This window comes from Cavia porcellus, unplaced genomic scaffold (assembly GCF_034190915.1).
Source record: "Cavia porcellus strain 051 isolate PalLab524CR breed Dunkin Hartley unplaced genomic scaffold, mCavPor4.1 scaffold_14, whole genome shotgun sequence".
NCBI classification, from domain to species: Eukaryota; Metazoa; Chordata; class Mammalia; order Rodentia; family Caviidae; genus Cavia; species Cavia porcellus.
This window is the reverse complement of record NW_026947497.1, coordinates 21,999,249-22,025,341: the sequence shown is the minus strand read 5'-3', so window position 1 is coordinate 22,025,341 and position 26,093 is coordinate 21,999,249. Positions and strand designations below refer to the sequence as shown.

General features: G+C 39.0%; 2 protein-coding genes and 1 long non-coding RNA gene across 3 annotated transcripts in view; 1 reads left to right on the top strand and 2 right to left on the bottom strand.

The window, feature by feature from the left end:
- Positions 1–1,240: 1,240 nt before the first annotated feature.
- LOC134478680 (uncharacterized) lies at positions 1,241–11,101 on the bottom strand. Its single transcript, XR_010051451.1, has 2 exons — positions 10,974–11,101; positions 1,241–10,849 (listed from the first exon to the last, which is right to left on the bottom strand). It is a non-coding gene; the product is annotated as an uncharacterized LOC134478680 (long non-coding RNA).
- Positions 11,102–17,132: 6,031 nt separating this feature from the next.
- LOC134478628 (uncharacterized) lies at positions 17,133–24,596 on the bottom strand. The gene is made up of 5 exons (XM_063260515.1): positions 24,582–24,596; positions 23,276–23,544; positions 22,026–23,161; positions 19,296–19,435; positions 17,133–18,136 (listed from the first exon to the last, which is right to left on the bottom strand). Exons 1-3 carry the CDS (start codon positions 24,594–24,596, stop codon positions 22,177–22,179), a joined length of 1,269 nt encoding a protein of 422 aa, XP_063116585.1. The 3' UTR covers positions 17,133–18,136; positions 19,296–19,435; positions 22,026–22,176.
- Positions 22,943–26,093, top strand: part of Ankrd50 (ankyrin repeat domain containing 50) — a 38,609-nt gene continuing 35,458 nt past the window's right edge. Inside the window, exons 1-2 of the mRNA XM_003477120.5 lie at positions 22,943–23,121; positions 24,672–25,549. Coding sequence (XP_003477168.1) covers positions 25,038–25,549 — 512 coding nt within the window. The 5' untranslated portion in view covers positions 22,943–23,121; positions 24,672–25,037. The remainder of the gene's footprint in view (positions 23,122–24,671; positions 25,550–26,093) is intronic.

The following is a 26,093-nucleotide window of genomic DNA, read 5'->3' as shown; positions in this document are numbered from 1 at the left end:
TATGGCTAACTCCTATATCTGGTTATTCATGGCTATTTCTTTAAATTGAGCAAAGATGAAACCTAATATCTCCTTTACATCTTCAAGCATGCTTTGGCAATTATTAACAATGGAATTTCATTTTCTGAAATTTACACTCATTTATTCATAAATTTTTCACAAGAATTTACATGAGCCTATAGAGTGTGAGAAATGCAACCCCTCTGCACTGAATGATGCAAAAAATAATCTGTGCCCTGCACAGATGCTGCTAAATGTATAAAAGTGACAAATGCATAAGTAACTTAAGATGCAGGTAGTATGTACAAGAGAAAAAGGGAAAAGATGTGTTGAATGATTCTTCTGTTTGTAATTTGGGCAACTGAGTGGATAACGTAGTCAAACAGTGAGAGGAAATCCAGCAGGGGGAACAGATTTGCATGGGATGAGAGATATGTTCATTTGAATTAATTTAATTCAGAAAATACACTTTAAATACAAAGAAAAATGGATTTAAATAATAACTGAAATAAGTGCTAGAGTAGAAAGTATGGGAAAAGAAGTCTGACAGAGGGAAGAGAAGGGACACATGAATGGGAGGCAAATGACACAGAAACATCTACTAAGGAAACACCAATTTCTGGTGGAGGTTGTGTGAGGGTAATAGAGGGTGGTAATCCTGGGTAATCCTGAAAACCAAAATTTTATCTCAAAATAAACCAGAGAATCAGGATTTGCCTTGCTAGCAATGGGATTCTATTTTGACAATGCAAGAAAGGAAATAAATGACTTACCAGAGTTGTTTTTACTAAGATTAATTTTGAATCGGTCTTAGTGGAGATACTACTTAAAGGTTATTAGATATTATCCAGAAAAATATCACCTAATATAGGAGAAAAGGGAGAGAGCAGACCAATCTATGGGTCTCATTTGATTGTCAGAACTGAATGAAATGAAATAAATGATGACATTAAGGTGTCAAAGCAGTGTTACAGGATGTATGGCATTAACTAAAATTGGCAAGACAGGGACATTCTGGTTTCAGGTATGCTAATGAGATAAGCCATGCATGAATTCTACTGGGCATTGATATGATCTTGTATAAGCAGCCTCTTACCAACAAGAAGAAAAGTTAAAAAAAAAAAAAGAGTGTAGGCCTGAATTTGTCTTTATAGCATACAGACATTCTTCACATCCAAACCACCTAGAAGAAAATATTCATCAGGAGTTTTTTGCTCATAAGAAACAGTCATTTAGGGTTGCTATCACAAGTTCTGCATACAGCTCAATTATTAGTACAAATTAATTTTTTGCACTATGTTGTAGTCAGGGGTTGTACACAGAACAATTCAGGTGGGACATGGAGTTTATAATATTTTTATAATAGTCACCGGAAGTTAACACAGGAGAATGCAGGAAATCTATCTGCAACACCAATGACATAGATTATTTAGTCAAGAGCCTAAACCCCATGGCAATTTCCCACATCAGTCCAGATAAAAACCCAGAGCTCAGGACAATGCCTCCATGAGTCCAACTGGAAGTCCAGGGCCCACAAGGACTCATGCCAGGCTCTTTTACGGATTCACGCCGGGAAGACCCAAGGGTCAGCGGTGGAAGCCAGAAAGTCCATGCCAGCAGGATGAAGGAGCTGTGCTAGTAGGATGAGGGTTCTACACTGGAGCTGAGAAGTCACACTCACAACAAAAAGCGGGGCTGTCCTAAAAGGAACCACAGCTGTCCTCAGCGACACGGAGGCCCCGAGCTCCTCCGACAACAAGCACAGTCAGGTATGTGCCAGGAAGCAGCGTGAGGAGTTCACCCTGGAGACCAGGCAGCACATGTCTTCCCCTCTGGAGCCAGGAAGCAATGCTTGATGTGAAGACCAAAGCTTCTCCAGGAGAACCAACAGCTCAGACAGCAACTCGTAGGAGAACCAACAATGCCTCCATAACACCTCAATCCCTCTCCACACCTCTCTTCTTCTCCACCTATTTATCCTGGCAACCCTCCTCAGGTGGAGCATCTTCTCTCAATACATGCTGATGTAATCCAGCTGGCGTTAAGTTGACCACTTAGTTATCAAACCATAACACACTAGAAGTTAATGGCCAATAATGCATATGTTTAATTTAATGATTAAACATACTTATTTTATTTTTCCCTTTAAAAAAGGTAGAAACATAGAACCCTAATTGGCTTAACTCCTAAAGAAAATAAATACTTTTATTAAAGTTATATTGGGTTCCTCATTGTGTACAACCTTCAAATTAACAGAAATAATAAAGAACTACTTTAAGTCAATTTTAAAATCAAGCAAATGCAAATGCAAGTATGTATAATCACTCTTTGCTATCTCGCATGGTTCAATATTTGGCTCTTTTTTTTTCTACACCTTAAAAATCTTGAAATATACATAGCAGAAGTGAAAGCGATATCCTTAGGGCCTTCTTGCTGACTCACTTTTATATCATGAAAGGACTTAAATATATTTATCATTATCTTTCATATTCTCATGTATGTAATGTTAACTTGTGCCTGTTAATTAACTCACAAAGTCTAATAGTCTAGTAGACTTTTAATCTAATAGTCCAATAGACTGGTCGTTTTATATCAGTACTGAAAATTGCAACCCATTTTCTGTGTCATGAAAAGTTATCCTTACTTCATCCTACTAATTCTTTCACTTTTCATTTCTTCACTTTTATAGTACAGTTAAAAAAAATAAAGGAAATGAACACTTATATTTTAAGTTATTGTATGACTACTCAAAAACAGTGCCTGTTATTCATAACAGAATTGAAGGTAGAGTCTAATTGCATGTACATTTTGGAAACCATTGGGAAAAGTACTGTGCAGGAATAGGTAACACTAAAATAAGTTAAAACCATTTGCCTTTCAAACATTTATGATCTAAGACAGTACCACAAAAAAATAGATGAAATAAAGTTTCATTTAGTATGAGACCCACAGTTGAAGGTCAACACATAAAAATCTTAGTCTTGAAATTCAATCCACATGATTCTTCTTCTGTAATTCAACCTATTTCTATTTTGACTCCCATTTCTGCTAGATAACAGACCCTATCTTAGCATCCTAGTCATTTTTTTCCAGTCAATTTAAAATAACTTCAGTCAAACTTTTGCATTTCCTCAGCCAATTCAAGGTTTTCTTGGTCAATTCAAAGTTACCTTCCCAGTGAAGTCTGAAATTGGACCTTCCCGCTAAGAGATATTTCAGTGGAAGAACAGGCAGGGGGAAACAGAAATGGGTGATTCATTAAATGGCTGTCATCTATGTACATTAGTCTTTCTTAAAAACGTCTGATTTTCATTAGTTTACAGATTTGTGGTCTGCGTAAGCTCCTGCTTTCCCTGCTTTAATCCTATTAAACCTTAATCCCAAAAACTAGTGCTCAGGTATTTGTGAGCCCCTCCGAGACACAAATCAAGCATTTGACTGGTATACACTGTACGGAGCACAAGACAATCTCAAGCTTGCCCCGGGTAGCTTTGCTCAGCCGCTCTGTGTATTAATCTCAGCTCTGCTATCACAGCTTCTCGGAGTTCTGTGTGGAAGCTGAGCGTATGGTCCCTTTGTTCACATTTTTGCAGTGTACTTGCCTGTAGATATAAAATCATGTAAGTAGGAAGCATGGTACATTCTTAGGGAAATACCAGCAGCTAACTCTCCTTACCTCTCTTCTGATTCTCCCTTCTCTCCCACAGCCAATAAAATGAAAAAAATTTGCCTTTATATTATTACTCATTCATCTAAGTCTGCAAGGGTGATTTATTGGCATAAAAATTATAGTCTTTTTCTTACAACAGTTAGGATTTAGAAGTTCAAATAGCTAAGATACTGTAAATCAAAGTTTTGCTCCAGAAACTAAAATCACTTTTTCCTGCTACTTTGTAGCACCATCACTCTCTTAAGGCAACATATGCTTCATTGTCTACTTTGAGTAGATGACAAATTGCAAGGATTTAAAAGGTGTTATTTGGGGCTGGGGATTTAGCTCAGCGGCATAAGGGCCTGCCTTGCAAGCAGGCGGTCGTGAGTTCAATCCCTGGTACCAATAAAAAAAAAAAAAAAAAAAAAGGTGTTATTGGGAACAAAAGACACTTCCCATGATAAAGGAAAGAGTCCAGCTGACATATGTGTAACTTCGGTAAGTGCAAAGAAAAGAAATTACTTACATCTGAGTTGATTTGAAGAGAGAGAAGAGGCAAAGTTAAACTGTGGAACATACATATTTCATTAAGTTCAATTATGAAGATAAGAAGCACTTCTATAGAATATCATTTTGTATATGTTATATAGTCGAACAAATACATACGCATTTAAAATATAATGAAAATGAGTTTATCAGGTCCATTAAGGTAGCAGGAAGAAAGAAAACCAAAGTAAAGTGGGTAAAAAAGCAATAGGTCACAAGGCAGGAATAGGAGACTTTAGGTAATAGGAATGACACGCATCCACATAAAGATGGAAGCATTTGGTAGTAGATGGCTGCCTTTGATTGGTAAAAGTGGGAAAGGCAGGAGATAAGAGTCATCAGATTGCAACAGTCAGTATGAGAATCACAGAGGACTCCTGATACTCTTTGTACAAAACTTTTTAAAACTGAAAAATACAGTTAGCCACCTATTTCAGGTGTCAGTTCTGGTGGCAGTATGGAAGACAGACTGGACAATGTGTCCACAAGGGAGGACTACTTGAGATAATTACAATGCCCAGATTAAAACTCAAGAAAACCTGTAGAGTACCAATGATGGAAGGGGACCACATATGAGAAGTACTGAGTTACACTGAAATGACAAAAGAGCAGTTTTAATGAATACTCAGACTCTGCTGTACAATTAAAGAGAGGAAAGGTTCCATGATAGGCCATCAGTAAGCTATAAAACCAGGAAAGATGATTCAAGTCCACAGACTTCAGAAGCAGAGAGGCTGGTGGTATAGCTCTTGGTTCAAGGCTAACAGTTCACCAAACTGGAGGCAGGGAGATGGGGGCTGTAGGTACAAGTTCTAGTGTCCAAAGGCAGAAGAATCTTGAGTTCTAATGTCCAAGGACAGAAAAAAGGTATCTCAGCTATGAGGAAAGAGAGAATTTGCCTTTCCTCTACCCTCCTCTTCTGTCTGGGCTCCCAGCTCTCTGGATGGTACCCAACAGAGATCTCCTGTATTCAGTCAACCAACTCATAAGCCAGTCTCATGGACACACCCAGAAATAAAGCTTTACCAGCTACCTAGGCATCTTTTAGTCCAAATAAACTGGCATCTAATGTTAACCATTATGGCTCTTTTATTATGTTTGGTAGATAAATTAATTCGAGCATGCTATTCTTTTTCTTATTGAGCCCTTAATTTGAAAATGATAATATTAAGATTACCATTTTCAGGCAGAGAAACCATAATAGGTACAATTTCTTTCCTACTGTGCAGTGTAATCCTGTCTCTGGAGATGCAGTGTTATATTGATCAAAAGTTCTCATATGTATTCTACAGATCACCAAGGATCCCTAAGATCCTTTCAGAAGGTTCATAAGGTCAAAGATCTCTTTATAAAAATACTAAGACATTATTCATTTCTTTTACAATACACTGATGATGTGGAAACAAGAGGGGTAAAACTTTAGTGCCTTAACAAAATTCAAAAGCAAAGGCACCAAAATAGACTAGTAGCAGTTGCATTTTTCACTTACACAACCTCATAGTGTAAAAAAAAAAAAAGTCAGTATTACCTAATTTTTATTAAAAAAATCAGAAAAAAAAATTTTAGCAAAATCTCACTGTTGAAAACTTTGTTTCCTACTGAAATGAAGGTCTGTGACCTTGTCTCAGTGAAAGGTGCTCCGATGTGGTAGAGTTGTAAGTTAAATTGGCCACTTTCTTCATAGAACACCATTGCTTCGCTGAAAGGGCGATTGATAAAATCCATGGTTATTCATATTTGAATATCTGGCACTTATTCTTAGAAATAAATGACGTGAGCCTGTTTATAGGATAAACAATAACAAAAATTTAAATACATAAATTCTCGTTAAAATTTTAGAATGCTACCTCCACCTTTGTGAACCTGGCTAACGTTTCTAAAAAGATTTGTAATGGTGCTAACCACTATGATTTTTTGACATTGTATAATAAAATCTGTCTACAAAACTTAGTGAACTACTATTTTTCCAAATAACGAATTTATGCTGTTACAAAATCATGCTTGCATAAAAGACTCACTTAAAGTTCAAGGAAAACTAAATAAAGTTATTGTAATATGTCAGTTTTACTTGTTGTACTAGTTCAAGACAGAAAACTAAATTTATTATAAGTCAATTAAATTTTTGTAGAAGTCCAGCAATACAAATTTAGATTTCATGCCGAAACAAAGTTTACAGTAGCACCATCTGCCAAAGTTTTAGTGTACTATACATATGTCTATTAAAAATATCTATTACAATAATATTATGTCGTGCCTTTTCAAAGTATATTTTTGTGTCAGGCTACATTTTTCACATACTTCAGCCAGAACAGCATATGCAAAGAAAATTCATCCTCAGGCAGAAAGAAGAATCTAGTTTACAAAGAGATTTGTAAAAGGCAAAACATTAAAGTCTTCTTGCATTAATTTTGTTTTGGAAACTACAAATCTTTTTTAAAAAATTATATATTTCTATTATTTATATTGACATACTTTGCTTGTGGTTATTTAGACATATTTAGATTGTTTGTTTTAATCTCTAGTACAGTAAATGTAGCACACATAAACACAGTTCATAAGCTACCTAAACACAGTTCTTTCGATTATTTAGCAATTGTTAAAATGTAAAGGTACTCCGAGACCAAAAAGCTTGAGAATCTGACATAACTAAAAGTGAAATAAATGTAACTGACATTAACCACTTACTTACTACAGATTATTTAAAAACATCTAGAAATGGTTTGGTTTTTTTTTTTTTTTTTTTTTTTTTTTTTTACCTGTTTCCCTAAAGCAGTATATTCTCAGTTCTACCCCCTGATAACTTCATTCGAAAAGAATAACAAAATCTAGAAGCCACTTTAACTGGAAGTCATCTAATTCTTTCTTTTTTCCTCAAAAATTCAGATTTGAGGGCTTGCTAGATTTCTCATTAGATTTATCTCAAGCAAGAATCCACTACAAAAATATTTACTCAACTAAGATCTACATTATCTCTTTTCTGTTTTCTCAGGGCAGATTTTACTCCACTTGTAAATTATTAATGACATTCAAATTTTAATATACTGAGTTTGAAATATTGTATGAAATTCAAGTGAAAATATGGGTGTAGAACATAGTGCCAAGAAGAGAGTTGGACTGGGCTTATCTATTTAAATGTTTCTTCAAACATAGACCATAGCGGAAGATGAAGGTTTCAATGCGAATATGCAAACAGAGACTAGGACAAGGAATGAGCAGCATCTACTTTTAAGGAACACATGGATGAGAATGAACCGGCAAAGAATAGAAAAAGCAATCAAAGGTTTACAAGAAAATCGGTAACTCAGAAGAAGAAAATACTCGGCAGTGTTGTTTGACAAATCAAGATAGACTCAGTGAGGATCCAAGAATGGCACATTAGGTTGTTATTGACATGAATGAAAATGAGTTTTGACAGGGATGTAAAGGTAAAAATTAGTAAGCAACTTCAGTCAAAATGGCAAGTGAGGAGTTGGAGACACTAAACTGGGCCTAATAGATCCAGAAATTCAAAATGAAGGACAGAAGTGAAAAATTACATGGTCGCAGTTCTAGTTGTACTTTTCAGTGCATATTGATATTGTTCAGTTTTTGCTTCACTTTGAGAAAAAACAAAAACAAAAACTGATAACCCCTGTATGAACAGTTATACAAGCACTGAACCTACCAGGCCTCCCATCATAGAATATCACTGACTGGGTGGTACAAACAACAGACACGTATTTTCTTATGATTCTCCAGGATGGAAGCCAAGGTACAGTCAAGGTACCAGTGGGGCTGAGTCTTGATAAGGCCTTTCTTCTTTACTGTAAATGACTGCTTTCTTATTGTGTTCTCTCTTGACCTTTCCTCTATGCAAGCACACTCCTTGTATATCTTCTTTGAAGATTAAGGGCACTAGTCCTGTTAGATTAGGGCCACCTTAAAGAACTCACTTAAATTTTATTGCCTTCTCATAGAGCATATCTCCAAACACAGTTGCAGTGGAAAATGGGTTTTCAACAGATGAATTGTGGAAAAGGCAAAAATCGAGAAGTATAGCTACTGTTACTTGGGGTATCAGATGTTTAGTGATTTGATTGCTAAACATGAAAAGTACGGATGAAAAGGTTGGCAAATTAAATTGCAGTTCAGGTGAAAGTAAAATTGTGAAGAGGCATGGGAAATATGAAGCATTCCGGGAAATTGCAGGTGCATATCTTAAGTATATCAGAGGCAGAGAATAAAAATGAGACAATTATGAAAAACTCATAGGTCATGTCACTCTAAAAGTGTGATGACTACTATTAGATTGAGGCCATTTTCGGCAGCGGTAAGCTAATACTTAGTAATATGTTGTTTGAATATATTTAGCAATGCATTTTCCCCTCTCAGGACTTTTACTAAGAAAATAATCATTATGATAAAAATGAGCTTGATAATTTAATTGATTTGTTCTACGTTAGCATAGGAAAGTTAATATCTGGGTTTCTAGTCTTCTGTAGGTCTTGCCTCAGAGAATTTAAAAGTTGTATTTCAAGGGCCAAAACAAAAAAAGGAGCGCCACTCATTACATGCCGTTTAATTTCATCGATACATTTCAGATATTAATGCAAAATAGACATCAATACATTTCAGAATTAATGTAAAAGAAAGTATATCTGTAAGACGAGAAAAGTAAAATCATGCTATTCCTGCAGACACATATGGGTTTATGGTCTTAACTCTAACTGAGAAGACATATTCATATGTATCATCGAAATTGTTAAAGTCCTTCTTGTCCACAACTAAAACAATCTCATACACTCAAATACCAACGCAAAATTTGCAATCAAGCAAAAGACCCAAAAGCATGAAGATTTCTCAGGGTGACTGGTGGCTGTGATGAAGGAAAGGCACTCATGCAAAGGAATGTAAGTGGTCTTTAGAAAATAGAACTGATTGCCTGCTGTCAGCAGCAAGGTCATGGCACTTCAAAGGAGCTGCAAAGAAACAAAAAAAGGAAAGAAACTGACTAAGCCTAGACTTCTTTGGAGTCTGAATCCAAGAGCACAACCTGGTGAGTATCTCAGTGCTGCCTTTGGACCCTAGGAAGAGAATACAGATGCACCATAGCACACTTTTGACCCAGAGAACTGTGAGACAATAAATTTCTGTTATTTTGAGTCACTACATTTGTGGTAATTTTTTACATAGCAATAGAAAACTGATCCCGTTATAAATACTCTCATTCAAAAGTGGGGAAAATTGAAACAGCTTTAAATCCAGCTGGGAAAACTCTGTCACGTTTCTAAGCTTTGGGAATATCCTTTGTGGCTTTCATCTCCGTCTTCTGGGATCTTAGCTCTGAGTCATCTGGCTGTTTGCATGAAAGGTAGCTTGTGTTAGTAGCTGAGGAGGTTTGTCAACTCCCACTTCCTGCCAAGAGAACTTGAAGGATCTGAGAGCCTCTTCTGATTTTATTAAAGCTAGGTCCCTTTCGCTTGCAGCTGTCAGGTCTCCTACTGATGCAATATTCCCAAGTATCATGTGGGCTTTGGTTGGATTTCATAGAATTCACTTCATGAAACAAAAAAGTTGTTCATAGATTTTTCTGAGAAAATTCCTTCTCCATGTTTGGCTTGTTCTGGACTGGCTGAGGGACAACGCCAACAAATCTCTTTAGAGACTCCCTGGTTTGACTGAGATCTAGGAGAGGAGGCATACTTTTATCTCTAACTCTGCATACTACAACATCTGGGTCTTTCTAAATTTGAGTCAGAAGCTGCACAGCCAGCCACATGTTAGTTGTTTGTCTGTGCTACACTTTCAGAAGCGATCTCTGAATTTTAGCACTTTCTACTTCTGTATGTAGGCTGAGACTGCCCATATCAACCAATCATGGTTCTTTTCACCCAACAATTCTTTTTTTCAATTCATGCCTCTTCTCAATTTTTATTATGAAAAGAAAGATGCCAGGCTTCTCCTTCACCACATTGCTTAGAAATCTCCGCAGCATTCAGGTTCAACAATTACAAAATCTGCTTTATAAATAACCCCTGAAACAATTTTCCCCTGCTTCCTGACGCTACCTGACAAGGACCTTCCTTCCTCCAGCTCCAATAACATTTCCTCACTTCCTGCTGAGCCCAGACCAACAGCATTTTTAGTGACTGCATTTCTCAGTCGTTCCAAAGCAATCTAGGTCTTTTCCATTACTCTCGTAGTTCTAATAGCATTAGTTTATTACCAGACTCAAAACCTTTTTCACATCTTTTGAGGATTTGTTACAGTAATACCCATGTAATCAAAATTAGTATTAGTTTTCTGTTGCTACAAAATCAATTATCACAAACATGGGAGCTATAAACATTATCCACTCATTACCTTGCAGTCTCTGTACACAAGTCAGTCAGTCTCAGGTAAGCTCTATGCACAAGGTATCAAGAAGTCAAAATTGAGTTGTTACAGCCTCTGGGCTGCGTTTCCTCTGGAGCCTGAGTTCCTCCTCCGGCAGAGTTTCCTCCTCCTGGCAGAATTTGCTTTCTTGCAGTTGCAGAACTAGGGTTTCCATGCTGTATTTTGCCAGGAAACACTCCTCCTCGGCGCTTGCTGCCATTCTCCAATCCTTCCACAGGGTCTTCTCTACTCTGAAAGCCAGAAACAGCATTCCTTCTGCTTAGAATTACTTTGTATCTAAAACAGAACAGAACAAAAAATATTCTCCATGAAAATCATCATTCTGGTTAGGTTTAGCCAAATCACATGGCGTGAACTGGATTTTTTTTCAATTTTTCTTGGTGAAAATGTGAACTCTCACTCTGACAGAACCTCCCTGCAATGAACTTTTCAAGAATCCTTTCTGCTTTGGCGTTGGAGCACACTTTGGTTATGCTGTTTCCCCCCGCTGCAGTCTCTAGCTCTCGTTATCGAATGGCAGCACCTCCTTCTTGTAAAGCACAAGAACAATATGAAGGTTTCTTTAATATCTGAGAGGTTTGTTTTTATCTTATCAATCACAGATTACAGACTATCATGCCAGGCACTTACATGTGTGACATTTTAAAATTCTTTTGGAAGCAAATAATGAATGCATCATAAGAAAGGCACAAGAAATAATAACATTCTCTTTTCACTTTACTTGAAACTTAGCCAAGTTAAACTGCCATGTATTATACTTGCTCACGCTACAAAGATTATATCAAATAAAAAATTACCTTGAGAACATAGCAATTATTCAATTATTTTTGAAAAGTATTCATATGTTTCCACACATTATTTAATTTTTTAAACAATATTAATTAAGCAAAAACTGCTTTTCAGTTAAACCTATTCAACCATAAATGATCAAAGAAAATTTAAAAAAAAACTGTGGCTTTTAAACTTCTTAGTTTAAAAGAATTTAATCAGAAATAGAGTGTCAAATTGATTAAAATTAAAGCCAGTTATAAAACTAGAAAAGAAATTATTATCATTTTATTGTACTTTGAATTTTCTCAGCCTTGATTTCAAAATCATATTTTCTTGAGTTAAACATAATTTTAACAAGGGTCTAATCCTGAAAAAAAAATCAGTACAGACAAGCATACATTTTTATCTGTGTTTTTAGAGTTACTATTTATTCATATTAAGTAATTCATTCAATTTAATTCATAAAATAGAAGCTGTTTAAATTAGACTTTTAATTCTGAGGTCCTATATCATAGATGAGCATAATTTCTTTAAAATTGACACAGAATCAGTGTAATATTTGTTTTTTTCTGATGGACATTTCACATTACTTGTCAAATGTTCAAAGGTTTCCATTTGTGGTTTTTAATTTTTGTACCTGATCCTACCAACAGGTAGAATCTATTCCTCATGTGTCCTTGGAAGTTGCCTTGACATGGGAGATAAAGCAGAGGTAATGAACTCCAGACCATGGATTTTCAGAGGCTTTAGAGAGTTTTGCTTTGTTTTGTTTTATTTTGTTTTGTTCTGTTTTGTTTCTCACTGTCATAAAACTGGGGATCACCTCGTAATGAAGAAGCCATGGGGAAAAGGCTCAGAGACTCCACACTCCACTACCCCAGCCACAGCCACACTATAACGACATCTGATGGATGCATCTATATGACCCTGACCACCCTACCTGACCAAGCACAGGTGAGGCCCACGGAACTACCCAGTCAGTGCACAGCAGTGTGAGAAACAGTAACAGCATTGTTCTAAGCCACTAATCTTTAAGTTAAGGAAACAAAAATGTACTACTCCACACAAAGCTGATGCAGGCGGGGGGGGGGGGGAGGAAGTCCTTAAAAACTTTTTCCTTTACTACAGAGGATTTTAGAACAAAATGATAAAAAAAGAGATTTTTTTAAACCAACATTTTAATGATATTTTTCTACTCCATGAGTCAAAGTTCATATTATACACATTTTAAAAATGTTTTCTCAAAGTATTTCTATAATTTAATATTTTGTAATAATTTCACCATATAGAACTTACAAATAGGTTTTTTTAACCTTTAAAGAAGTTAAAACTTACAGAATTCTTTTCACAGTGTAAGAGTTTACAGGCTTGAATGTCTCAGGGATAGCCAATTTTGCAGGTAAAATTTATTCTATCCTATAATTACCTGACTTCTCCTTTTTCTTGATTTTGCAAGAGTTACCTGCGATACAGAATCCAAACAAGAATGCAGGTCTTACCTGTTGGCTACTACAGTAATTGCTTTGTTTGAAACCAGGAAAAGTCTTACTTAGTTATTTTGTTTTACTCCAAATTCTTAAGCTGTCAGTGGTATTTCTTCACCGTTATATAACTATAGAAACTTTCCAAGTTGGAGGGGATAATTTGTTTGATTGAGTCTTGTTGATTGAGAATCAAACCCAGGATCTCACGCATTCTGACACCAAGGTACATCCCTAACTCTATGATTTGGAGTTTTAAAAGTTCTTGTAATGTAGAATTGTCCCTCTGAAAATTTGATTACTTCATGTTCATCATGTTTTGACTTGAAAATGTATATCATCTTTTCTATATTTATATTTTCTCTGCCCTGTGTCACATGCTAAGCATAATAGTGAAGGGAAATAATTAATATTTAATAGTTAATATTTAATCCAAATGAGGTCCAAACTTGGAAAATCAAATTCATGTTATTTGCTCCTGAGATAGGAGGCAGGACATGGCAAAGCTGGCCAAGGGAACAGGAGGACCTGGTAAGTACAAGATCCCAAGGCAGTACCAAATACTTCTCGGGACCTCTTCTGTAGACCTCCTCTGAGGTTCTCAGGAAGTGTGGACTGCAGAAAAGAGACCGGAGGCCGAGGGAACATGCCATTGTGTCTCTCTCATGGTAGTTCACCCTGATCACCCTTTTTCTCTTTTCCTTTTTTGCTTGGCCCAAGTTTGCTCTGTGGAACCAGTTTCTCCCTTACCCTTTCACCCTTCATTTTTCACAGAAACTTTTGGCATCATTTTTGGCTTCTCTCCTTCAATTCTTTGTTTGAGGCAAGAGCGACTTGGGATGTTTAATTGATGGGCCATTCCTAAGGGAACTACTTGATAACATTTTTGGTGAGCCATTCCTAAAGGAACTACCCAATAACTCTCCGAGAGGGTTGTTTTATATTTCACTATGGAATTTGAAAATCCCCATATCAACTAGCTTGTAATGTTAGTCTATAAGTCTACTTTTTTTCTTCGTGGAAGAAAACTTAAATAATTCCAGGCTTGCTGTGTTTTACTCATTCTTTAAAGGGCACATATATAAATGTCAATACTTGTAGATTTCACTATCCTCTCTACTGTGCTACAGACAATTAAAATGTATATATAAATATTATTTCCTACATAAAGATTCTTATACCACTATTTATTACTGGTGAATAAATGCATACAATATTACTTTAAATATGCTCTGATTTAAATGAAAAATAGTGCTTCCAATTTAGCTGTCACTTTGTTTTTTGACCTACAATCTATTCAAATATGCATGCTACATTAAAATATTTGGCTTAATTTTACACACACACTTTCACCAAGATAAATCCTTCAGTTATCAAATTGCCATCTGTTTTTATCAGATTTCTTTTTCATTTCTTTATTGATTTATTTTCAATGTAACAGGAATGCCACAGATAATTCTGATACAAATTTTAAATAAGATTTTTCTTTTCCAAGTTTAGAAAGTTAAAATGAACAAACCCACACTGCTCAATGAGTATTGAAGACAAATAATGTTCCCATGCGCCAAGAGACGGTAAAATTAATTTACCTCCTTTGACTTTCTCAAGTAGACTTTTTCTCCAAGACCTAAAAAGAATCTTGACACTTTATTCCAAGTTCATGGTCCTTCTATCGTTTATCACCCTTTCCTGGTTTTACTGCATTCTCTATAACCTCAAGCATATACCAAAATGACGGGTTTCCTCAGCCTTCTGATGTTCTTTCTCTGACAGTGTCCAGCCCCAGTTTGCCCCTGTGGTCTGCTTTCCCTATTTCTGCTCCAGAGTAGCTGAGCAGTGTTACAGAAAGCTACAGAATTATGCAGACATTTATAATTGTGTTCCTAAGGAGCTTTATTCTCTTCTTACCCACCGAACCGTGACTGTTATAGGGCAGTCATGAGTCTGGCTAATGCAGTCTACTTCCCTGCCTGTCTTGCATGGTTCTGAAGACTTAGATGGAGATGTAATTGTGCTGAGAATTACTAGAAAAGTTGTACTGTCCTAACATAGGTGCTGCTTCCTACTTCGCATTCTTCTTCCCTGATCTTTGAGTCACTAACAGCTAAGAGTCACTAACAGGCAGTAGGACACCACTTTGAGACAGGCTGTCCTGGATGATCAAGCACTCGGGAATTTCCTCCACATCTACCTTTCATTTTAAAACAGGGACAACCATAGGCAACCTGGAACAGGTCTGTCAACACACAAAGAGGTCACAATGAAGATGAAATTGACACAATCAGGTTGGCAGAGGGAAAGATAGATGGATGTTTTCTAGTGGCACTCTAGAACCCAGACCATGTCTACAAATTTTAAAAAAGTAGTTATTTACAGGAGCTTAGCAAAGCACAGTGGCACATGCCTATAATTCCAGCACTTGGGAGGCTGAGGCAGGAGGATCACTGTGACTTTAAGGCCATCCTGAGCTACATAAGCAAGATCAAGGCCAGCCACCTGTATTATTACATAGTGAGAACCAGTCTCAAACGAAAAAAAAAAAAGAGCTAAGGATATATTTCAGTGCTAAGGCCTTTGGTTCAGTCCCTAGAAAGGAGGGGAAACAGACTTCAGATTTATCTCACCATTGCTTTAGGGTTTTGTTTCACAAAGTCAAACAGGATATCTTACTACATTTTAGTCCCTGTGAACACATCAAGCTGATTTAAATAGTGTCACCTGCAATTGTGCAGTCCACAGCCTGTGCTGCTATATGACTAAGATTACACTATCTTACAGGCATGAAATCCCTAACATTTAAATTATGATTCCACCTTTGTAGGCAATGCTGTTTCTCAGATGTACTCCATGCTGAAACATCTCCAAGCCATGCTTTCTCCACACATCATGTAGACCCTTAATAAAAAGAATTCCTCATATATAGTTTTTTTCCTAAGTGTACGTCTCAAAGTGTGACACTGTGTCACGTGTACATGACATAGTGTGACTGAAAAATATTTAGCTTTATTATCATCTGTGCTAACTTTTTAGCACTGTGACCAAACATCTGAGAAAAACAACTTAGGAGAGGAAGAAGTTTATTTTGGCTCACAGTTTCTGATCAGGGTTGGCCAGCTGCGGGGCCAGGCGTCACGGCCAAATGGGGTGGTGAAAGAAAGCTGCTCCTCTCCTGGCAGCTAGGAAGCAGAGGGAAACAAGAGAGGGCAAGCGAGCCTGTGCTGGCTGGCTTCCCCCTTCCCTGGCTTTCGTTCCAGCCTGTCTCCCTGCTTTTGGGTTGCACCTCTCACACTGAGGGCGGGTTCCTCCACTGCTTGCTGTCCTGCATTCTTTCCTGGAAACACTAGCAGAAGCACCCAGAAGTGTGTTTCACTAATGTCTTAGACTTCTCAGTACAATCATGATGAACCATCACTCTGTCTTTTTGAGATTGTAATGATACATTAGGTGACAGTATCACACAAAGGTTGGTACTCATCATTAGAGCCTTGGAGCTGAGTGTGATGGCAGCACTCTTGAGGACAGGGACAGAGGAGCATGGGTGTAAGTCCAGCCTGAGCAATTGAGTGATTTAGGAAAATCCAGTTTCCAAATGAAAAAACAAAATAGACCTGGGAATGAAGCTCAGTGTGAAGACCCTGGCCTCAGTCTCCAGTTCCACAATAAATTTATTTTTTAAACAAAGTAAGATCTTTAAGCTCTGGGTTTTTTTTATGTTTTAAACATAAATGTTAAAAAGGAAGTTTTAAATATATTAATGAGTTTGTTCATTTGAACCACTGAAAGTTTGTATGTGTCTTTTATTTATTTGTATAAATCTCTTTATAATGTATTCTTAACAAATATAGAATCATCTAGCAAAACATTTTTCCTTAAGGTAAATGGTAAGCAATAAAATGAATAAAATGTGGAGGTTTCTATTTCCTTTTTAAATATTTGAAGTAGTTATAAACTCTAGGCAATCAGAATTTAAATAAATGCTATTGAGATAATGTACTTCTGATTTAGATTCCGCAATGCTGCTCTGCTGAATGTGACAGTTATATGTAAAATTATCATTACTAGGAAACTTGATGCTGCAACCAGATGGTTTTCTACAATGGAAAGATCGTACGAGTGCCTGCTCAGCTACAGTAAAGGCTTCCTAACTGACTAAAGGTTTCTAATGCATTAGGAATGTGAAGTGGAGAAAAATGACACTTGGAAATAAATATAAATTCTCATTAAGCCTATATGACTTAAAAACTTTCTTTACCTTTTATCCTGTTTCTCTATGTCAAATGGGTAGTGTATGCAACAAAGAAAATGGAAATGATATACACAGCATTTTATTCAGTTCTCCAGAGCCATATCACTTGCCCAAGAAAACAAACGAGGAACGGGATATAAAGTTAAATATAGCCCAGGATGAGTATCCCTCATCCAAATTGCTTGGGATTAGAAGTGCTTTGGAGTTTGCATTTGTTTTTATTTTTAGATTTTGGAATATTTTCTTATACTTAATGAGATATTTTGAAGATGGGAACCAATGTAAACACAGAACTCATTTATGCCTTATGTTTCATGTGCACTTTATACACAGAATCTGAAAGTAATTTTGCACAATATTTATAGTGCTCCCACATTTTGCCATGGCCCATCCCCTGAGGTCAGAGGTGGGATTTTCCACTTGTGATTTCAGGCCAGCATTCAAAAATTTTTCAGTTGGAGCATTTCAGATTTCTGGATTAGAGATGTTCAGCTTGTATTTGTGGAACACTAGAGGACTTGTTTCCAGCAGATGGTGTTTAAATTACTTATCACTGTGCAGCAAATCAGGCCTATCACAGCCTTAAAACAGCAGTTGTTTAGATAGCCCTCCTGTGGCTGTGCTTCCCCTGGCCTGGCTGGGAGCATTCCTTTATGTTCTCACTTCGGGCTCTTCATAAAGCTGCAGCTAACTGTGGCTGGGGCTGGAAAAATCCCAGGACCCCACCATCCTCCGAAATGCTGCTGTTTGTGCCACTCTGCTTCTCCTTATGGTCTCAGGTCCTGTGCCTGTGGCTTCCTTGTGTGGTCACGCTGGGTGGCCTTTTAGGCTAGATTGCCAGACTCCTCTAATGATAGTTCCGGACAGTGAGCATTACACATTAGGACACAGAAGAGAGCAATCATCCTCAAATCTAGGCATGGAGTCCACATGCTGTCACCTCTGCCACATTCTAATGTCTCAGGCCAACAAGATGCAACACAAGGTGACTACTTAAAGACACGAGATCCAGGAAGCATAGTTCATTGATGGCAGCTTTGGAGTCTCCCTACTGTACTTAGGTACCTAGTTGGATTAAAAAAAAAAAAAAAAAAAAAAAAGCATTAAAATGTTGCTTCCTTTTTCAAGAATGTGGAAATCTATATGGATACTTTTTAGAAGACAATTGTAGGGTGATATTTTTAATGTTTCTAGTGTAGAAGTCACCTTTGACAGGGCACTGTGTTTCAAATACTCAGCATATGATGCTCTATATCCAGTTCAGTGTAGACTTGAGATTTCAGTTGCATTTTCAATCAGAAGAATTTTTACACACAGAAGCAAATTAGTCAAAAATTAAATGAAAGTAAACAGTTTTAATAATACAAAGGAAAGATATTAGGCTGAGTGTGCTAGCAAGAAATGTAGGCACTGAGACAAAATGAACAAGAAAAATTATGAATTACTTCCTGCTGGCCATTTAATACCCAGTCTGTTTTAAAAAACAAAGCAAAGGCTGGGGATTTAGCTCAGTGGCTCAAGTGCTTGCCTGGTAAGCACCAGGTCATAAGTTTGATCCCAATAAAGGAAGGCCCTATATTTTATACATTTTGTAAGCAAAAAAAGAAAACTTTGCCTAAAAAAAAAATGAAACTTTCTGAAGATTTAGCAATCTGCCCTAGGCCTTGTGTCTGTCTGCCTGTCACTCCAACAATGCCATGATGGAGTTCCCTGACAACGTGTGTAGGATGGGAAGTGTGGGTCTCACAGGAGCCTCTGAGACCTTAGGGAAATTTCTCTTTGTTCAGTTTATTCTTGTGCTTTCTAGTACACCATATTAAAGCTTCCAAATTAACAGGAGCTATGTTCCAATGCCAAGATGTGCTGGCTTAGCAAGTAACAGAGACTTAGAAAAAGAAAAAAAAAAAAAAAATAAGGTGTGGTTTTAGAAGAGCAGAAAGCCTGAGGACAAATATAAAACAGTATCTTTCAGTCACTTGGGAACCTGTCAGGTGAGTAAATTACGTGCAACAAATCAAGTGATTAGTTTATCTAATGGTAATGCAGAGTGGATATAATACAATTCCTGAAAGTTCACCTTCTTACATGACACTTAGCGTTAGTTTATACACTTGATCTTAGCCAAAAGACTGAGAAGGGATGCCTTAGTTTTAAATTAGAATAATGATACAGAGTTATTGTTAATATATATATGACCAAATTGATATAGGAGTCAGGAATACACCTTATTACTAAGTCAGTCGCAGCTGTTCCCATGAATACTTTTAAATACTTGTGGCTGGCATGTATCAGGATAACAGATGACATAAAGGGAAGGATGACTCTGTGGTTGGCAGGAGATAGTCACTTAAACTGCATTCAAAGCTGCAGAAGAAAGGGAGGAAAAAACCAGCTATGAGAATCCAATGGGTAGACAGAGTTTGGAGAGCTTAATTTGCTTTTTTAAATGCCTTGCAGAGTACAAGAAGTATCGACAAGAATATGAATTTGAGATTCATGCTGCCATGTGTACTGTAAGCATCATTTAGGGTCTGCTAAGAGCTGTTGCTCCGGGGTGGAACCTACAAAACAAAGGTGACCAGTGACTTGTAACCAGCCAGTTAATAAAAATAGCTATCAAGGTTGCACAGTCTTTGGCTAGTACTTTTACAAAATAAATCTTAATCTGGGCCTAATTCTTTGAAGGAAGGCCCCATATTTTATACATTTTGTAAGCAAAATCTATTTTTAAGTATGTTCTCCAGAACAGGCTGAATATAGCTGGCAACAAGTTCTTTTACAAGGTAAAGCTTAAATAAGCATCCTTTTAAAAGGCTATTTATGGGAGTAACCACAACTGTTGTTCTCATCATTATACTTACTAGGTCAGTCAAATCTTCTCTATGGTCTCAGTTTCCATCAAGTCCAATCAACATAACTAACATAGCACATGTTTGTATAAAAAATACTTTTATTAAAAGTACATTTAAATAATTTGAGTTAGGTTGGATAGACCTTTATTGTTTTATTTCCAGCTTCTGCCAGGTCTAATAGTATTTGAGATGACATGGACAGAGTTCTTGACATTTGTGGGGAAGTCTGAAAGGTTGCCAGTAATAACTTTTTTCCTGGCCCTTTCCAGATTCAAAGCAACTATCCCCTTCCTTTTAAGGATAGTGTACAGGGTGCTAGCTAAAAACACAAAATTCGGCTTGCTATGAGTGGTTAGACATTCCCACACATACAGGCACACTCACAGCACCGCCAAGCTTGGTAGAAATCACAGAAACTTTGAGGGAGCTTATGCTGCTAGACTTTTGGGGCACTAGCCCAGACTCTCCTGCCACCTTCCAGATACGTGACCCCATCAAGTTGCCACTTTTTGGGAGTCAGCGATAAAGGTGAGGTGTATCTAAAATACGTGAAATAGAGGTTGTGAAAAGTAGGTTGTCAGTGAATGGAGTTCTTTAAATTTGTAACATAATCTGAAAGACAGTTGGTATTAACTTTTAATGTATTACTTTGTAAGTAAACCCACGAGACCTATACTATTTAAATTATAGGATTAAAATGCGTCCTCCACATTTTCACATCTTTGGTTTAAAATCATTTGAATTTTTACAGCAATTAGATAGCAAAATGACTGAAAATAAGGCTAACAAATGTGAAAAAACTTTATTGAGTGTGATTGCACATGCTTACAATCCCAGCACTAGGCAGAGGCAGAAGGATCCCTCCAAGCTGGAGGCCACCCTGAGCAGCCTGACCAAAGTGAATGCAAGGCCAGACCCAACTATATAGGGAAACTCTGACTCAAAAAGACAATGGGGGGGGGGGGAGAAAAAGAAGAAAACAAAACAAAAAACCCTGAACTTCCTCTTGGTCCAGCAAGACAATGAAATTTACAACTGTGCTTTAAAAACACCTCAATTAAGGATAGAATCTGCTGTTTCTAATTGGATAAAATTGTATTATCAAAGGGATTAAAATTGAGAAAATGCATAATTAGAATTCTAAAAATTGGCTTAAACCATCTAAGTTAAAAAGTACAAGTTTGTATGTTGGGCTTTATCTTATAAAAAGTATTTGTTCAAGCATTTAACCACAAGCAAGGTTAAAAATAACATCTAGGAAAAGATTAGAACTGCAAATTTTGTAATTTTCAGCATAAGAAAATTAGAACTAAGGATATATTTTATTTTACTTTATTTAGTTCCAGGATTGATCTCATGCCCTCATGCTAGCCATGCAGGTGCTTGGGCTGAGCTAAATCCTCGGCCCAAGAATATATGTAATTATTTGCTTTGATACTAATAGGCATTTCACTACTAATACAGAAATTTGTCAAGATATTTTAAAATATAATCTATAGAGGATTAGTTGTCAGTAATTTCAAAATTATGAGCTGTGAAATCGATTTCAGAAAAAAATACAAGAACAAAATAAAAAGCATTTTGAAAAATATTGCTTTCTTTAGAAAAATGACACCATCTTTTATAAGGGAAAGAATGGCTGAGAAACTGATTAAACAATGTGAATTTGTGCCAAGAGTAAGTACATCACTTATGTTAATAATTTTTTTAGTATGAAATACTTGATAGAAGGAAATTTTATAAATGTACATATAGTTGATAAAAGTTTTCCATTCAGAAACGCAAAAAACTATAAAAACTATTTCAAATAAATTTTAAAATGAAAACCTACAATTCTAAATATTTACTGCTTGGTTATAGCTATTATTGAAAACAGCGGTTTACCATTTTAGAAAAGACCCACAAAAGCAAAACTTTCTGTCCCTTCCTTACCAGGCAGAAATCATCTTAATTATCATATTAGCAAGTGGCTTGATGAGAATAATGTGACGTACATTGTCCTTGTTTAAAAATTTACAACTTTACAACTGTAAAACTGGAGTGGCTCATTCAATGCTAAATGTAGACGCATAACTAAAACTAAGTGAAAAGTCAAATGGTACCTTTTTGAGCTTCATCTGATTCGGAAAAACTTACACTCCTGCCATTTTTGCTTGTGTTTTGGGGACAGAACCTCAAGATTCAGGGTACCTGAATAAAATCAGAGCTAAGTCAGATCAGCAAGCTTCAACGCTAACCAATAAACACAGAAGCCTATACACAAACGCCATCTATTTGTTCAACTCTGCTTCTAGTCAGGTATGAGAGCTGCAACTTAAAATCCCGCAAACCTGATGCGAGACTGGCTACTGTGTTGGGGAACAGACACGCGCCTGTGTAAAGAACGGGCGCCACAGCGCGCCCCACTTCAACATACACCATAACAATAACGCGGGCTCCGCGGTTCTCACGCCGCCTCAGCCCGGATGCACGGAGCGTCCCGGCCGCAGTCCCCGGCCGCGCGCCCCGCGTTCTCTCCCGCGTCGCGCCGCCGCTGACTGCGGGCTGACAAGCAGCAGCATCCCCGAGTCCCCCGGGCCGGGCGAGGCGCGGGACGGCGAGGGCGGGGCAGGCGCTGGCCCGACTCCCGGCACTCGTCCTCCCCGGCCCGCGAAGACAAAGGAAGGCTCCGGCCGAGAAGCGACGGCGAGGTGGGGGCAGCGACTCGCGACAGCTCGGGGACGCGAGGACGCAGCCCCCGCCCAGTCCCCCGCCTCCCCTGAGAAAGGCGGAGCCCACGGAGGCCCCAGGCCCGAGCCCACGCCTGGAGGCCCGGGGTGCCCGAGGCCGCCCACGCCCAGACCCCTGCACGGGCTCCCGGAGCTGCGGTGGGGGCGGGGCCTGGGCGGGGCCTGGGCGGGGCCGCTGGCTGAGAAAGGCGGGGGGCGGGAATGAGGGAGGAGCCGGAGGCGGGCGGAGCCGCCAGGCAGGCGGCGGACACAGTCCCTGCCTGACGGCGGCGGCAGCGGCGGCGGAGGTTGGCCGGTGGGGGCGGGGAGGGGCTCGGCCGGGGCTGCTGGAGCTGGCAGTCGCCGGGAGGCAGGAGGCGGATCTGGAGCTGGGAGCGAGCCCCAGGACGGGCGGAAGAGGCGGCTGCAGGGCGGCCGCGGGAGCGGCTGCTGGCGGCGGCTTCTCGGCGGAGCAAGCGCCCGTACCGAGGTAACGGGGTTGGCGGCGGCGGCGGCGGCGGAACGAGGCCCTGCCTCAGGTCGGGAGCTCGGGCTGCAGCTGGGCGCGGACCCCAGCCGCCCTCCCACCCTGCAGCCCGGACCTGTGCCTCGCTCAGCAGAGTGGGTGGGCGCGGGAGCCCGACAGGGTAGGGGCGCGGCGCGGGACCCCGCTCGGGTGGCGACCCCCTGCCCGGCACCGGCGGGGACCTCGGGCTCCCCCTCCCCCTACCAGACACACCCCAGGCTCGGCGGGCGGGTGCGGGCGCCCCGGACTAGGGGAGCGCCGACCTCGGCGCCCGCTGCGTCTTCGCTCGCGGCCGCCCCGAGGTGGCCCTCCTGTGGCTCGTTGGGGTGCCTCGGACCCTGGGTGCTTCCCGGCGCCGGGGATCCCGGAGTTCCTTTTGTCTCTCAGCTGCAAGCCGAGGCCGGAATTGTAGGCAGACACCCACTATCACTGAAGCGCACTACTCCTGTCCCTTTGCAGCCTCGGGAGAACTCTCTCCCCAGCAACCTTTCTTCCGGCTCAAGTGGGGTGTCTGTGCCTGAATCAAGAACCTCCGTCCTTGATTCAGAGAAAGGAATGATCCACTTTTACTTGTTTTTGATTTAGCGTTCATATAACCATGTAAGAGTAATCGTACCCTTGTCCCTTATTTTTTTTAACCCGTTCCTATCCAGGCGCAACCCTGATATTCTTTCCCGAGATTTTGCAAACTATCAACAAAGAAGTGTGGGCTAGTCAAGTAGACAGAGTCCTTGACTGACTGACTGGACTGTGCAAGTTAATAGGGCTTCTTAGTGGCGCTGTTCTGCCAAGCCAGTTGGAAAGAGCTTTTTGGCTGGAATTAAGGATGATACTCTCTGTCCATAAAGTATCCTTTTTCTCCCCTTTCCACAGCGAGGTTTTAAAAATTAAGTTTAACTTGGTTAAGATTTGTCTGTTTCGGAAACATAACGGTAGAGGAAGAAAAATACAAAGAGGAAAATGAATTAATTTTGGAGTAATGGTCCAACTTTTTGAAAGTGCCAGAGATGAAGTATGTGGACTTTTGAGATTACTTTAATTGATGAATTGCGTCCTTTGATAAATACACGTTTAACGTGTCATACGTACTACTAAGATATTTTTTGCTTGTTTTAGTTACTTACCGAAATTGGTGATTACTTGGACATCGTAGTGTCAGAGAAGCCGTGAACAGGTTTATTAAGAACCTGCTGTCTTGAAAAATGCATTTTCTGAATGCTTTGAACTAAGCAGGTGTTAACAGTGGTTTATCATTTCTGCCATATAAGAGGCTATAATCTGAAACAGTTCCTGGCAGTTGCCCAGATGCATGAAACTGGCAAGAATTAGTACAGTTACTGATGTCCTTCAACAAAAACACAGAGCTACCCAAGTACTGTATAAATATGTATTCTCTTTGATGACATTTAAGATAACGGGCAGACCTTCTGCATCTGCATTTTAGATACAGCATTAACACTTGGAATCTGGAAAAGTATTTTTGTGTTAATTGAAAGATTGGGCTTTCTCTTTAGTTTCCAGATGTATTGTCTCATCTATGTGCTTGAAACATCTACAATCACATAATCTCCAGATACAGCCATGGAGTTAAAATGGCCCATCAGGATACAGGGAAAGTGTTGCTGAGCTGTGGTACCAGCCTCGTTTCCATCAGTTCAACAATTAAATCCGATATGCGCTCTGCTAATCAAGAATATGGAACCAAATAAAGTCATGTGCATTCTGTTGCCAAATGGACTCTGTGGCTATAGAATTTTACTGTGACTTGTTACTCTTGTCATTTTAAAGTCAGCTGAATATGCAAATTATGTCCAAATGGATGTAATGACTTGTGTTGATATATCCAGAGTCTAGCAAGCACTGAAGATAAAAACCCTATTATGACCAATCCTTGGGAAGAGAAAGTCTGCAAAATGGCCCAAACAAGTTTACTGCAAGGGAAGCAGTTTTACTGTAGGGAGTGGGTTTTCCACAAGCTCCAGCATTGCCTCCAGGAGAAAACAAACTGCTGCAACAGTGCTGTCAACACGCCACCCGTTGTGATGAATTCTGGGAATAATGCTAGCGCTGTCTCTGGAAAGGGAGGGGCCTGGGGTGTGTTGTTAATAGGAGGGCCTGGTAGTGGCAAGACAGCCCTGTGCACTGAGCTCTTGTGGCCAAGTTCACCTACAAGCTTGCAGAGAGGTTTACACCGCCAGGCTTTGGCCTTCCACTTCTGCAAAGCCCAGGACTCCGATACTTTGTGTGTTGGAGGGTTTATTAGAAGCCTAGTTGCCCAGATCTGCCGCAGTGGACTACTCCAAGGATATGAGGACAAACTGAGAGATCCAGCAGTCCAGAGCCTCTTACAGCCTGGGGAATGCGAGAGGAACCCAGCTGAAGCATTTAAAAGGTAACAGTAAGAATGCCATTTAGATTGCTGTGCAGTGATTAAAAGTGATTATTATTATTATTGTTGTTTTTTAACCTTGTGAGGTATCTTTATCAGTACTGTACAAATGGGCTTAATCAGTGCTTGTCATTGCAGCTGTTAAGTTTTAATGAAGGAAACTAAGTTTTGTATTACAGAGTATACGGATTAAAAGTAAGTATGCTTGTTTAATAAGAACTGAATGTTATTTTTCTAGCAGTACTTGTAAGTAATGAGGAAGATTGTTCTTATGGTTGTGAAGAACCTAACCCCCTGGACTCTAGGCTGCAGTTTTCAGGGCGGTGAACTACACTGTATGTGGAGCTCAACTTAGAGGAACTCTCAGTGTAGACTGTAGTGGTAGTATAGGGTGGTAGTATTTCTTTAAATGAGAGGTTCTCTTTAACATCACTGGCGTTGAGATTTTAAAATAACTCCTCATATTGTCTGGCATTTATTCTTCTGTTAAGTAATTGAAAAGTTGAGTGATATGATGATGTGATTGATATTTACAAAATAGTGAAAA